Here is a 13,849-nt window from a genome sequence, read left to right as displayed (position 1 = left end):
ATGAGAACTTGTCCAAACAAACCTGAGAACTTTATCAGTGTGGTTTCTCTGTAGTTTGTTACAGAGAAAAGTTGAGGATAAACTAAAGGTTGAAGCTGAGAAGAGGAACAAGGATATGAGTAAGAAGGATATTATATTGTGGGAGTGGAAGGTTGTGGGTATGAAGTGAGAAAAAAGGCTTGCAAAAACCAGGAAAATTCTAGAAACAGAGCACAACCGTCTCAGGGTCTAGGTCAAATGCGCGGTCGCAGACAAGGTTGGGGAATTTGGAACTTACAAACAACCCTAATATAGTGTTCAGTGTTGAGGATGCTGGACTAATTGGAAAAAGTGACCATAATATGATTTTAGATGAACTAAACTGCACACCCATGAAGAAGGAAAACTTACAGGAGATTCCTAATTTGCTAAAAGCAGACTACAGAGGAATAAACAACTCACTTAGAAAATATCTTTTGAGAGTGATTTTTTTAAAGTATAATACAGAAGAAGCATGGGGACTGCTCAAGACAAGGCTAGAAGACAGTGTGGTGCTTCATGTACTGAAAATTAGAAGAAGGGTCAACAATAAACCAATCTGGTTGGATAAAAAAACACAAGCAACAGTGAGAAGAAAGTTCAGACTTTACAAACGGCTAAAAGAAACCATACCCCAACAGCAGAAGAAAACTAGAAGAAACAGGAGAAATAAGCAGTTTAACTCTTACATCAGGATAAAAGCTAAGTATAGATCAACTATTGGCCCATTATTAGATAGATGACAAGGGGCTGAACTTCTCAATGACATTTTTGCCGGTGTTTTTACCATTGACAGACCAGCTCAGGTACCTTTAGTGGAAAAGAATAGAGATGAACTTATCAAAGATGTTGTCATAACAAAGGAAGATATTGTAAAAATATTAAAAAGTTGAACCCATCCTTTGCTCCAGGTACTGAGGACTAGGGCCACGCATGTTCCGATTTTTTTGAAAGCGTTCCCAACTAGGTCTTCCAAATTTTAGTTCAATCTCTTACGCGAAAATTTTTCAGCCAACAAATATATTATTATATTATTATTTAAACTTTTGCAAGATTTGTTCAAAATTTTGACAAAAATTTGTACAAATTTTTTACCATTCTCACAAAATCTTATTTTTTTTGGCAAAAATACAATCTTTTTGATGCTCACTGGAAAAATTTTGATTTTTAACGAACAAAAATTGAACACAAATTTTGCAAAAAGAATTTTTTTTTTAAATGGATTCGAAAATCTCGTCGAAAATACATCAAAATTCTCGACAATTTTGAACAAAATCAACAAATTTTGAACAAAATCAACAAATTTTGTTCATTCATTTTCGAAACTTTCGTTCAATGAGAATTTTGATGGAAACTAGGGTTTCCAGCAAAAAAATAAAAATCATTTAACGAAAATTATTTTTTTTTCGCGACCATTTTGCTTCATTTTTGCGGAACAGAAAATGCTTCCGACAATCTCATAAATTTAAGTCAGGTTGGTTTTTGTCCGATAAATCTTGTGTTACAAATCTCCTGGTGTTTTTGGAGACTGTGACAGACTTTGTAGACAAGGGATTAAATCTAGACGTTATTTATTTTGCCTTTTTCATGGCTTTTGATACTGTACCCTATCTGAGATTAATTAAAAAAATCAGGGCTCATTCTATGGGTGGGAAAATTTTGAAATGGATTGAAAACTGGTGACAACACAGAACACAAAGAGTAGCACTCAAGGGATATTCATCAACATGGAAGGAGTTGCTATTTGGGGTACCTCAGGGTAGCATGTTGGGTCCTCTTCTGTTTGAGATATTCATCAATGATATTGATAAAGCTGTAGAGTGTGTCACAATCATTAAGAAGTTTGTTGACTAGCAAAAGGGCACATAGTTGTTAATCCCACCGACTCGGAAACCCTTCAAACAGCTCTCAATAGCCTGTTCAGTTGGGCAGATCTATGAGAGATGAGATTAAACACTGATAAATGATGCAAGGTTACTATGTGGGACTCATGAACAACCAGGTCCTATCGTAAACAGAAAAAGAAAGAGATATTGGAGTTATAATCCATAAATCTCTTCAGCCATCCCACCAGTGTAAGGAGGCAGTCAGAAAAGCAAATGGTATTTTGACTCAAATTGCAAGCTTCATTCATTACAGAGACAGAAAAACCTTCTTAAACCTGTAAACAACTTATGTTAGACCCCTTATTGAATGTTCAACGCCAGCATGGAACCCATGGCTTCAACAGCATCAAGAAGTGCTAGAAAATGTACAAAAAGGGCTGTTACCATGATCTTCTGACTACACAGCAATAATAATTATGAAGACAGTTTAAAAAACTTTGAATACTTAGTCTGAAGGACAGGCGGATTCAGTGTGACATGGTCCAGACTTTCAAAATTGTACACAAGATTGATAGGGTAGATGGAAGAGTTTGGTTTGAGTTTGTGGAAGACAGAGGAGAAGAGTAACACGGCTTTCTGAAGACCCCTTCAACATTAAAAGTTAAGTATCCAATACAGAGTTGAGAAGAAGATTTTTCTCTAATCGTGTAGTTCAACAATGGAATTACCTGCCAAAAGAAATAAAATTACCAAATCGGTTGATTTCTAAAAGCCAATACATAGTGGAAACTCTGCCAGTCTGAGGATTAAAAAGAAGGAATCTGAATAAAAAAATAAATGTACCCTACTGCAAGTTTTGAAAGATGTATCTACATTCTACAATGTCCCTGTCAGTGGGGTGCTTGATTCAAGACTTTACGTAAAACAAGTATGTAAGTTAAATAGATGATAGGGTTTTTATTCGCAATACGAGCAAAACTTGATATATAGGTATAAATTCAAGTTCAAAACTTGTCCTGTTGCATGTTATTACAAAAAATCTAATTGGCAGCCAAATAATTTTTTGTACAAAAATTTTGTTTAACTACTTCTAGTCCTTGCTTTGTAAATTGGCCCCTAAAACTGTAATTTGGAAATTTTACCAACCCAAATAATTATGTAAGGCCCAACTCATCATCTTTATTTTGTCTATATTTTTTAAATTCGAGTTGTGCTCCCTTAAGCTTAGGTTTGTTATAGTTACGGGATATTTGTCAAGTGCGCAGTAAATATTCTTTTATATCATTTATGACAAATTAGTTTATTGGAAAAAATTTCAATAGACCTACCGAAGTGCTCATTAGTTGATCATAGACCTTTCTTTCTCACTCAAACCATGCCACTCACAATATGAACACATGATATTCATATATTCCTGTTTAATTCATTGAACTTTCATTACAATATAAGTTTCTTGGAAGTTCATTTAACTGTTTTGAAAATTAAATGCCTTTTTAAAAGTCAAAAAAGTAAATCCAGAAAAATTATGTATAAGCTTTCAATCATTCAGATGTTTGTCATATGAGTTTTAGGAATTTTAACTGTTAATATATTTTTCTTTAATTAAAAATAATCGTTTTGTGCATTTCAGTGAATAAAGCAGAATGGCATCAAAAAAGGAAAAGTTTAAAAAATGTGTTTGGTACGCCGTCTTCATCGCATTATTAGTAATCACCATAACTCAGCTGATGCAGAGTTTTGATAGCTGGGAGGAGAGACCCTTTGATACTATAGTGGACAAAGTTCCTAAACAGAATATCCCATATCCAAGTGTTACTGTTTGCCCAGCAGGTAGGATGATTCCTATTTCTTCTGCCCCTACCTCTCCCCCCCCCCCAACATTTTTGACATAACTGCACTTTACTAATGGCTAAAAGCTGTTTTTTAATACTAAATCCCTAACTTCCTGAAGACATATTGCCTGAATGCCTTTTTAGTACTTTGTCAGCCCATATGTAAAGAAATTATCAAAATTAAAATTAGAAAAACTAGTATTTTTCACATTTTTGAGAAGATTAAAGTTTCAAGGGTACTGTAAATCTGGCACTGCATGGAGGGTTACTAAAAAATAAGCTTTCAGCTTAAAGAGTGAAATTTTAGCGGTTGATGTGAACAAGGGAATATGAACAATCCTTGATATAAAAGGCTAAGGCTGCAAAATGCAGTTTAAACAAAGATTTTTTACCTCTAAACTATTCAAAGCGGAAAGAAAATTTTCCAATTAAAGATATGATAAAATTGACAAGGAAAGTGAAATTCTTCCGTATCAATATTTTTCCTCCTTTTTGTAAGTAAATACTTGCTATATATGGTAAATGATGATTAAAATTAAATGCGATTTTTTTAAATTTGGTTAATTTTTGCTTTTGAATCTTGGTTCTACAGTGATATTCACAAGGAAACAAAATGTATCGACAATTAGTCAGACTTCTTGACAATACTCTTTGAGCTTTGAAACAGTTTGCAGCTTTAATTTGTCAACCTAATATGATCTAAGAAACCATAATTATTTACATAATAGCCCAAGGCCTGAAATTATCAAGTTTGGTCTGCCTTTTTTGTGCTCTAAAATCACCAGAGATATAATTGTGATTATACAAACTGCATATTTGCCTGAATCAGAAAGGTACCATATTAGAGGATTGTGGTTCTCAAGCACTATTTAAACGTATGACCTTCAAAAGTAAGTAAGGAAAAAACTGTCAATAGAGAATATTTGGTTTTTGTTCTAGGTTCAACTATTTGGTCCGGAGTACGACAATTTCTAAATGAAATGGAATTCAAGGATGAATACAAAGACATGCTGAAACAATCCTACAATACACTTTTAAGGTGACATGACAGCCTGAATAAATACAGATCAGTTCAAAATAATATTGTTAAAAATTTCATTACAGAATGCTATTTTCTAAAGAATACATGTTTTCAAGTTTCTTTAAAACAATTTGCAAAAGGTTTTTAATGAATAAAACGTAATAGAATGATTGACAATTATGTAATAAATGTTGTATTGTTGGAAAGGTTGAAAATTGCAAACTTAAGACTTAAGCCTGGTGAACTTGATCCATTTATTTATACCTACCAAGAATGTTACGACTGGACTGAATATCTAAAGAACAGGTTCAATATAATATTAATTTTTATTTAAATATTTGAATCATTTTTTAAGATTGCATGGTCTTTGGTCTTTCGTCAAAAAAAATATTCATCATGATGAGTCACATTCTGCTTTTTCTAAACTTAAAGATGAACAGAACCTAAAAATAGATCTAAATCCAGTTTATGAATATATTTTCAGTTCAGAAAAAAAAATTTTTTGTTTTTTTAACAAAAACTTAGTTAACTATTTAATAGTTAGAAAAGATTTAATCATATCAGTATTTTTTAATTTTTAGTTTTTCCAAACTTGTCAATTTGGAAATTGTTAAAACTTTTTGATTTTTGTGGTATTTCCAGTTTGAAAATAGATATGGAAATATTATGAATTTATATAATAAATAACACAATTTTTAGCCACTCAGTATAGATTTCAGTTTTCATATTTTCTTACTTTAAACCTTTAAGGAGAATGTTCATCATGGAACTGAAAATATGATTAGTTCAAATCTATTTAGCCAAAACTGGAATCTCTATTTTACTGCCCAATTTTGTGACAGAAACTCAGATTTTAGTTCCTTTAATTTCTTACATTGCATTTGCATAACAGAAAGTGACTTAACACCCAATTTTACATTACACTAATGAATATAAAGGAAAAATTATCTTCCAACATTTTAACTTGGTCCATCTTCTATTAATCAATAATGTCTACAGTGTGTTAATTTTTATTCAAATTTTAATTCAATTTTGAATTGTGACTTTTGCAGAGAGTTCTGCAACTTTGCAATGTATGTGCTAGAAATGACTAGTAGAATGATCAGTGAGGATATTTTTACCAACAGAACACTAGCTAAATATCAGAAGAACAGACTAAATGTCCGCTTTGAAGAAATAGAGGGTCCAGGCTGCTTTGGTCCAGGGTTTGCTTGCAACTTAAACCTGAACTCTGTTGTTAAGCAGCCTGCTTATAGCAGGCTACCCAGTTACCTAGATCTTCTTACGGTGGAAATGGTTGAAAGTGGTATAACTGAGAATCCATTTGACATAGTTCTTCAGGTTTCTATATTCTACATTTTTACACTGTTACTATCATATTATTATAGATTTATAATCTTTTTTGATCACCCATTAAAAGTATGTTTTTTAAGAAATGGATTTTAAAATAAATTTCAAGAAAACCCTCCCAGTCTGATCAATTCTTGTAAAAAAGTTAAACATGAAAAGGGTCTTTTTATCTTAATATGGGTCTTGCATTAATACATGCATTGTAACCTGCACTTTAATTCTAAGTTGAAACAGAATGATAATCATTTAACTGTTAGGAAATGTATCTGCCTCCTCCTATCACAACCCCAGAACCAGTAACTGAGACAACTGAGTGTGTATATTGTTTATTCAAACGTGAGATATCAAGTACTCTGGATAATCCATCTTGGGAAGATGTCAGAAAACTAAACTCTACCTTTAGTTTACCTCCACCGAAAAATATTATGGTATCTTATCTACATACATATATTAAGTTGTAATCTCAGTTTGGGTGTTTGTTTGTTTGTTTGTCTGATCATAACTCAGGAACCCCTGGACTGATTTGCCTCAAATTTTGATTGGGGAACTTGGGAGACCCACAGGAATTTTTCTTGCTTGGTTTTGAGATTATAAGTTAAATGGGTCGACTTTAATAGCGAAATTTATTTTCCCGGTAAAATTGTTCAAGTAAGGGTAAACTTTGGAGTAACTTTTAGAACCTGGGTACCTCTAGGTTTCTAAGCTAGTTCATTATATGATTAAATCAATGTTATTGAATATATTTCTAAAGCAATATTTTTAGAAATATGTTATCTCAACTTGTTGCAGCCCATGGATAACTCTGTCTCAGATGTACCATGAATACTCAATGCTTTCCAAGCTACAGTTTCAGAACTTCAAGAATCTTGGAGATTTTATTGTTACCATGGCAAAACAAGCATTATATGATGAAAGCATTTCTAATTATCTGACACAAGGATTGATTGAAAACACAGAAAAAGAATTGCAAGATTTCTTGTGATTTATCCTACAAGAAATTACTGAAGAAAAGGAGTTATCCTGGAGTTTAATAGACGCTATTGATATTCTGGTAATACTAGGTAAGCCTTATCTATGCTCCATACTTCCATTTTAAGATTGATAGTTTTATAGAAATTATATTATAGGTGGAAATGAAGTAATTGGGAACAGAATTTCAGCTTATAGAAATACTTCTGGAGGACGACAGGATAGTTGGCAAAGTCTAACCAAAACTGAGAAACATTGTGTGTCTGATGAGTATGAGAAACTGTTTAACAATCTACCAGAGTTTGAGGACCCATGCATTGACCCATCCAGCATGTGTGAAGAGTTCTGTAAGAATATGGCACTAATGCAAAAACATGCAAAGGATGAGAAAATACAAAAGTTGTTGCGCTATGTCTCCCATCCAGCTAAATATTCTAAGAACAGCACCTGGACTGTGCCATTTTGTTTCACAGGAAATGAACAAGAGAAGTTTACACAATTGATAAAGAAACCAAATGTAAATACGGGATCTAATGAAACCAACTATGGATACAAATTCTGTGAATCTGTTGAACAACGTTTCACAGATGTAGGTTTATGTACAACTTTCCATGACACCAATGTGACCTATCCTCCTAAAGGAATTTCAAAGCCATTTCAAAAAGGAATCACTATGATTTTGGATTCTTTTGCATATTTTACCATTACCAGGGAAATGAGGACTTTCAGGGATTACTTTAAGGTAATTTAAACAAATAAAATTATGAACTGCCAACAAACTGAACTTTCATATTTCAGGAGTCTGAATTAAGCTTAATCTCCCCAGAAACTTTAACTGATAACAGCTATAATGATTTCTATGTATTTCTTCATTCCAAGGATGATATTCCGCTCTTTCAAGGACCTGAAGACAAAAGGATTTCATTGAGGAATGGAAAACATCAAACAACAGCCAACTATTTAAAAGAGTATAGGATTCCATTTACTGTAAAAATTACAGAAACAGAGAAGATCCTTGAAAAATACAGTATCACACAGCGTAAGTGTAGGTTTAAGCATGAACTTGGAGAAATGAAATTATTCCAAATATATTCCAAACAAAATTGTATCTTTGAATGTAAACTAGAGATGGTAAGGAAGATGTGTAACTGTTTACCCTGGTATCTGGACCTCAAGAACCAAACTGAACCTGTTTGTAACCTATTTGGGAATAAATGCTATGAACAGAGCACCATTCAAGCAAACCAACATCTTGACTTCAGCAATCCAAATAATCCACCGTGCGATTGCTTTCCAGACTGTGAGGTATCTAGAATCCAGTTCAAGAAAAGCAAAATTTGATTAAATTCATAAACTTCTAATCAAAAGATTTCATGTATTTTTAATATTTCCCAAAGAGCAGTAAACTGCATAACACAGTAAATAACAACATGGTTATGCATACTTTATAGTTGGGTTTAAAATCAAATCATCGAAAAAGAGAAATTTTCAAACTGGAAATGTTTCTTAAACCCAAAGTTGTATTTCAAGATTTTTAGCAAGATTTCAAAAACTTCATGTTGTTTAGAGTTTCCTGGATTTGAAACTTTACATACTTTGATACAAAGTAGTGAGAGCTCAAAAACTCACATAAAACTTACAAGCAGAATTTTCTAACTGGTTTTCATTTTTGTTTTTAAAATTTTCAAAAATGCACTAAATGAAAGAAAGGTTTTAAGTGTACTGGTGTTAGTCAGAAGAGCCACACCTAACATGAAAAGTGCTTATCTTGTACAGAATAAATGTAAAGTTTTCATTGTCAGGGTGTAAGCTATAATCCCTCCTCAGAGACAAGGACACCTACAGCTCTGGAGAACAGAAATATTCTTGATCTTGAATTACAATTAAGAAAAAGGGTTTGGGATGATGATGCAATGGTGATTGAGTTTAACAAAAAAAAATTCCTATTTGATTATGTTGCAGACATGCTGAAAGGTACTTTATGAAACTAAAATCCAATATGTACATTGTACAATAGTATTTTGTACTGTAAATGGATTGCTTAACTCCTTTAAATTACAAACAATACTCCAATTTTCTAAATTAAAACCACATCTTCCTTCTCAGAAGGACATAATTATCAATACTTTCTGTCAAAAAGCAATGTGTAATGTTCTGTTATCAGATACAGGTATACCATGTTTTTGGTTTCATCCTGCCCTTGAAACTTCTTGAATTTTAACCCTATCCCCGCTGGGGTACTTGAAAACCAGGATACGCTGGGGGGGGGGTCAATTTGACCCCCCCCTCTAAATCCCATGTTTTATGTCCAAATATGACAAATGATACATCATTAGAAAGCTCTTGTGCTCTACTTTTAGAATCTGCAAAAAAATTTGCAAATTTGCGAAAATTGAATTTTTTATTGCAAAATCCAGTTTTATAGTAAAAATGTTTGCAAAAAAAAATTTGTCCAAAAAATGACAAATTATACATTTTTGAAAAGCCCTTGACCATGCCATTTCAAATATGCAAAAAATTTTGCAAAATTTTAAATAACCTGATTTTTAATCAAGAAAAACTAAAAATGTGCAAATTTTCTTTGACAGGTTGTTTGCAAAAAATTTGCAATTTTTATTTCGCAAAACTTGGGCAATCCGTTTCCTTATGTCATAGGCTTTCCAAAAAGCTAAATTTTATCAAAATCTGACAAGTGAAAGTGGGTCAAAACAAAGATTTAGTTTGCTACAGGCAAAAGCAGTCATTCAGGCAGTGTGCCTGAGGACTCAGGCAGTTAGTATTAAAGCCCGGTTTTAGGCCTAAAGGGAGGGCTTTGGGTATGTAAGAAAAGTCAGAAAATTTCAACAGCCTCAGACCAATACTTTTTGAGTTATGTAAAAAAACTACAGGGGGCGGTCAAATTGATCCCCCCCCCCCAGCGGGAATAGGGTTAAGAACGCGTAATTTATAGGTTTTTTTTTGCTTTTCATTTATTTTTTGTTTTACAGCATAGGGTCAAGAACAGGATGGTTAAAAGGCTAGTTGGTGTTTTAAAAAAATCTCCAATAGCCCATAACTTTTTGGTTTTAAGCTACAAATCTAAAACTTACATATTTGAAAATGTCGAATATTAATATCAATTGGCTATCAAGAATATTAGATATGATTATAACACTACTATTTTGGAAAAGTTTTTGGAGCAAGGGGAAAATACATAATTTAAAAATTCATAGAGAAAGCTTTGTAAAGCATCATGTTATGAAATGTTATATGAAATGTGTGTATTTCTCTTGACGTAATGGCTATTTCTAGATTTAATGAACAGAAATTAAAAAAACAAAACTTAATTTAAATTTTATTTTCATTTTAATAGAATAAAGATTTCTAGAAATGTTTGAGTTTTTTTTAGAAAAAATTCCATCACCCATGAAACTATGGAACCATGTTATAATATACAGCTAATTTAACATTATAGCATGATAATTACTTTAAAGCAAGATTATAATAAAATTTACCATGAAGTGACTATGAGAGACAAAGTAAACAATAGATACCTAAAATTTATTATATGTTTAGAAGAAGGAGGCAAGATATTTTACAGATCTAACCTAACATCAGATATTGATAACATGGTAGACAAAAGACTTTGCACAGAAAGTCTCATAAACTGTCTCATCTGGCAGAGGGCTGTAAATCTTGCATCAGTTTGGTTGGATTTTGAGGACAACTATTTTGTCAAGTAAATCTCACTGATTATCTATTTTTTAACCTTTGAGGACCAAAAGGATTTTTTCTTTTTACTTCTATTTAAGGAAAAATATTTCTCATTATCTTAAAGTTGACAATCACAATTATGGTTTTTTATGAGATGGACTGAAGTTCTATAACTCAAATTTCTCCTAAGTTGACAGTTAAAAAACCACATTTTCTGAATTTTTGTAGTGGTTGAGTCTCTATTACAGAGAAAGAATTGTTTTAACTTGTATTAACAATTAAGATTAGCTCTCTCCATAAAAAAATTCCAGTTAGTGTTTGATAATTTTCAACCAATTAACCTGGATTTTTTCTTTTGAGTAGGTTTAATATATAATTTAGTAGCTGGCAACTAATTTATCCATTTTCAGGGAACATTTGATTGAAAGAGTTCCGATCGGAGACAAAATTTCATCCATTGGAAGAACACTTGGTAATCTTATCTAAATTAGCATTGAATAATTAATGCATATTTTTTCGTAGATAAATCGATTACTACAAATAGCAAAATTGTCTGTGGCAAAAAAAACAGCAATAATTCCATTGGAAAATTGGGTTTTAGTTACCACTAGAACATTTTAAACCTTTCTTCAATATTGGATAAAATCTTTTAAGTTATTATTTTTCAGGTTTGTTTCTGGGATTCTCGTTCTTGAGTATTGTTGATCTAGTTTACTGGGTTATCAAAACAGTTGAAGTACGGATGAGAAGGAGGAAACGGAAATAGAAAGGATGAGAAAGAGAAAAAAGAACGCTTGAAAAATATTCACCCCTAATGGTGATTTAGGTGTTCTTGTTTATTAGTCAGTAAGCATTTACAAACTGTAGATTTTTGGTTGGACTACACATTTTTAATAACAAACTCCATTATACTTTCTTCAATGACAGAAAGTTTATTTTGAAACAGCCTGGGCACACCTAGATGTTATAGTGACAAAGTCGACTTTGTGCAATAATTGCAATGTCCTAAATTGTAAGAATTTTCGTAAAATCTCTAGATGTTTTCTAAATGTAAACTTTTCTTCTAAAATAAATGTTTTTTTGTTGCTTTGTTTTTTTATCTTATTTCATGTTTTGATGGTATACTCAAATATTTTTTCGAGTAAATCACAGATGGTTTGATGTTTTGATGGACTCCTTGGTTCCAGAGAGACACATAGTTGAAAGTATGAATATATTTCAAACCTACAAAATACAGTTTTAATAATAACTAGCTGAAGGGCCCGGCATTGCCGATGGGAAAAAAAATTCAAGAAAAAAAAATTGGAAAAAAATTAAATAAACAAAAAATTTTGATTTTTTTAGCCATTGTAACCCCCTAGACTACCCATGAGTGTCCACAAGAAATGTTAACCAATCGGTTTAGCCATTCAGAACATATATACGAACGTCTTGTTTATTATATAGATAGATAAATAATAATGGTAAAACATTGTCTAATGATATTAATAGGAACTAGTAACTTACTAGAAGCGATTGTTTGGGTGATGAAGGAGTGATTTGATCTCAGAGGTAGATTATTGGGTCAGTTTAAAACATTTAGCTGTTACTTCTAAAATAAAACCTCATTTGTTCAACGGGAAATTGTTTGGGATTGCAGAATTATTCACAGATTGTATATTTTAAGTATACGTTTAAGTTAATACGTTTAGTGTTCAAAATGGTTGGTATTTTTGTCTCTGAAAGTAACAGAGGTAGGCCAGAGTACACTCTCTGTTATACACCTGGCCCGTTAGAAAGGTGAAGGATTAGAAGACAACATTATGCTTGGATACAGTGAGATACAGGTAGGGTTGTTAATCGTTTTTGAAAACGATCGTTTTTTGTTTCGTTTTCAGAAACGATCGTTTCGTTTTCGGAAAAAACGATCGTTTTTGTAAACGACCCACTTGTTTTGAACTTCTCGAAAACAAATAGCGATCGTTTTTGAAAACGATCATTTTTATTAAAACGATTTGCGACCGTTTTTTATACAATTGTTTTTAAAAAAACGATCGTTTTTGAAAAAATATTTTATTGACAATTATGTTAACGATCCTTAACAAAGGGTCGTCGTTAACGATCGTTAACGAAGGGTCGTCATTAACGATCGTTAACAAAAGGTCGTCGTTAACAATCCTTAACGAAGGGTTGTCGTTAACGAAACGACGAACTTTATCAAAATGGTCATTTTGGAAAAAAATTACTTGCAACTTTATTGAATGTCGTCGTACATGAAGTTTAACAGTTGTGGGAAAGTTAAAACTCCTTGATATATTCTTAAAAACTACTCAATAATAAGTACAGATGCCTGTCAGGTCGGTTTCCTCTCTTCGTTAACGATCGTTAACAAAGGTTCGTCGTTAACAATCATTAATGAAGGTCCGTCGTTAACGATCGTTAACAAAGGGTCGTCGTTAACGATCGTTAACAAAACGACGAATTTTATAAAAAATGAAAACGTTAACATCCCTAGATACAGGTTTATGTTCAATAATATTCTAAACAAATTGCAAATAAATACGAAAACCAAATGCATTATATTTTAACTTTTATACTTTTAACATGAATGTTAGTTCCAGCCGAAAAAAGAAGATCTCAAAGAATAAGGATATAGCCATCTTCTTCTTGAGTAAAATTTTCCTAAAAAGACGGTAGCTACCGAATTTTCATTTTATTATTTTCCGCTTATACTTAAATTGTTACCATTTAAAAGTGGTCAGAATAAAGGAAATATAAAGCCTGCAACTTATATGTAAGTAAGTTTACAGAGTATAGGAAAAAATATATTTAAATTATAAAAAAAGAACAAATAATTGTTGAAACTAATAATTCAAAGAAAGCAGAAGCTCTCAGGCACACCCTCCGCCTTTTGTCGGCCTCATTTGACAGGTTAATCTTCCTCCTTTTAATTCATCGTGACAAGTTAATGGGGACCTCAGCCATTTTATAGCGTATGGATCGGATATATATGGATCAGATAGCGTATGGATCAGATAGCGAATGGAACGGATAGCATATGGATCAGATAGCGTAAGGATTGGATAGCGTATGGATCAGATAGCGTATAGATCAGATAGCGTATGGATCAGATAGCATATGAATCAGATAGCGTATGGATT

General features: G+C 32.3%; 2 protein-coding genes across 2 annotated transcripts; both read left to right on the top strand.

The window, feature by feature from the left end:
• The first annotated feature begins 3,406 nt into the window (after positions 1–3,406).
• LOC111715525 (uncharacterized) lies at positions 3,407–7,266 on the top strand. The gene is made up of 7 exons (XM_023490862.1): positions 3,407–3,674; positions 4,616–4,715; positions 4,905–5,003; positions 5,750–6,038; positions 6,305–6,475; positions 6,811–7,108; positions 7,175–7,266. Exons 1-6 carry the CDS (start codon positions 3,488–3,490, stop codon positions 7,027–7,029), a joined length of 1,065 nt encoding a protein of 354 aa, XP_023346630.1. The 5' UTR covers positions 3,407–3,487; the 3' UTR covers positions 7,030–7,108; positions 7,175–7,266.
• On the top strand, positions 7,178–11,795 carry LOC111715524 (uncharacterized). The gene is made up of 6 exons (XM_023490861.1): positions 7,178–7,758; positions 7,815–8,321; positions 8,819–8,990; positions 10,572–10,734; positions 11,120–11,181; positions 11,378–11,795. The coding sequence occupies exons 1-6, from the start codon at positions 7,348–7,350 to the stop codon at positions 11,473–11,475; spliced, it is 1,413 nt and encodes a 470-aa protein (XP_023346629.1). The 5' UTR covers positions 7,178–7,347; the 3' UTR covers positions 11,476–11,795.
• Positions 11,796–13,849: the final 2,054 nt, after the last annotated feature.

The sequence above is a fragment of the Eurytemora carolleeae genome, unplaced genomic scaffold (genome assembly GCF_000591075.1).
Source record: "Eurytemora carolleeae unplaced genomic scaffold, Eaff_2.0 scaffold1782, whole genome shotgun sequence".
NCBI classification, from domain to species: domain Eukaryota; kingdom Metazoa; phylum Arthropoda; class Copepoda; order Calanoida; family Temoridae; genus Eurytemora; species Eurytemora carolleeae.
Note: the sequence above shows the minus strand (reverse complement) of the source record. Positions and strands in the feature narration are given on the sequence as shown.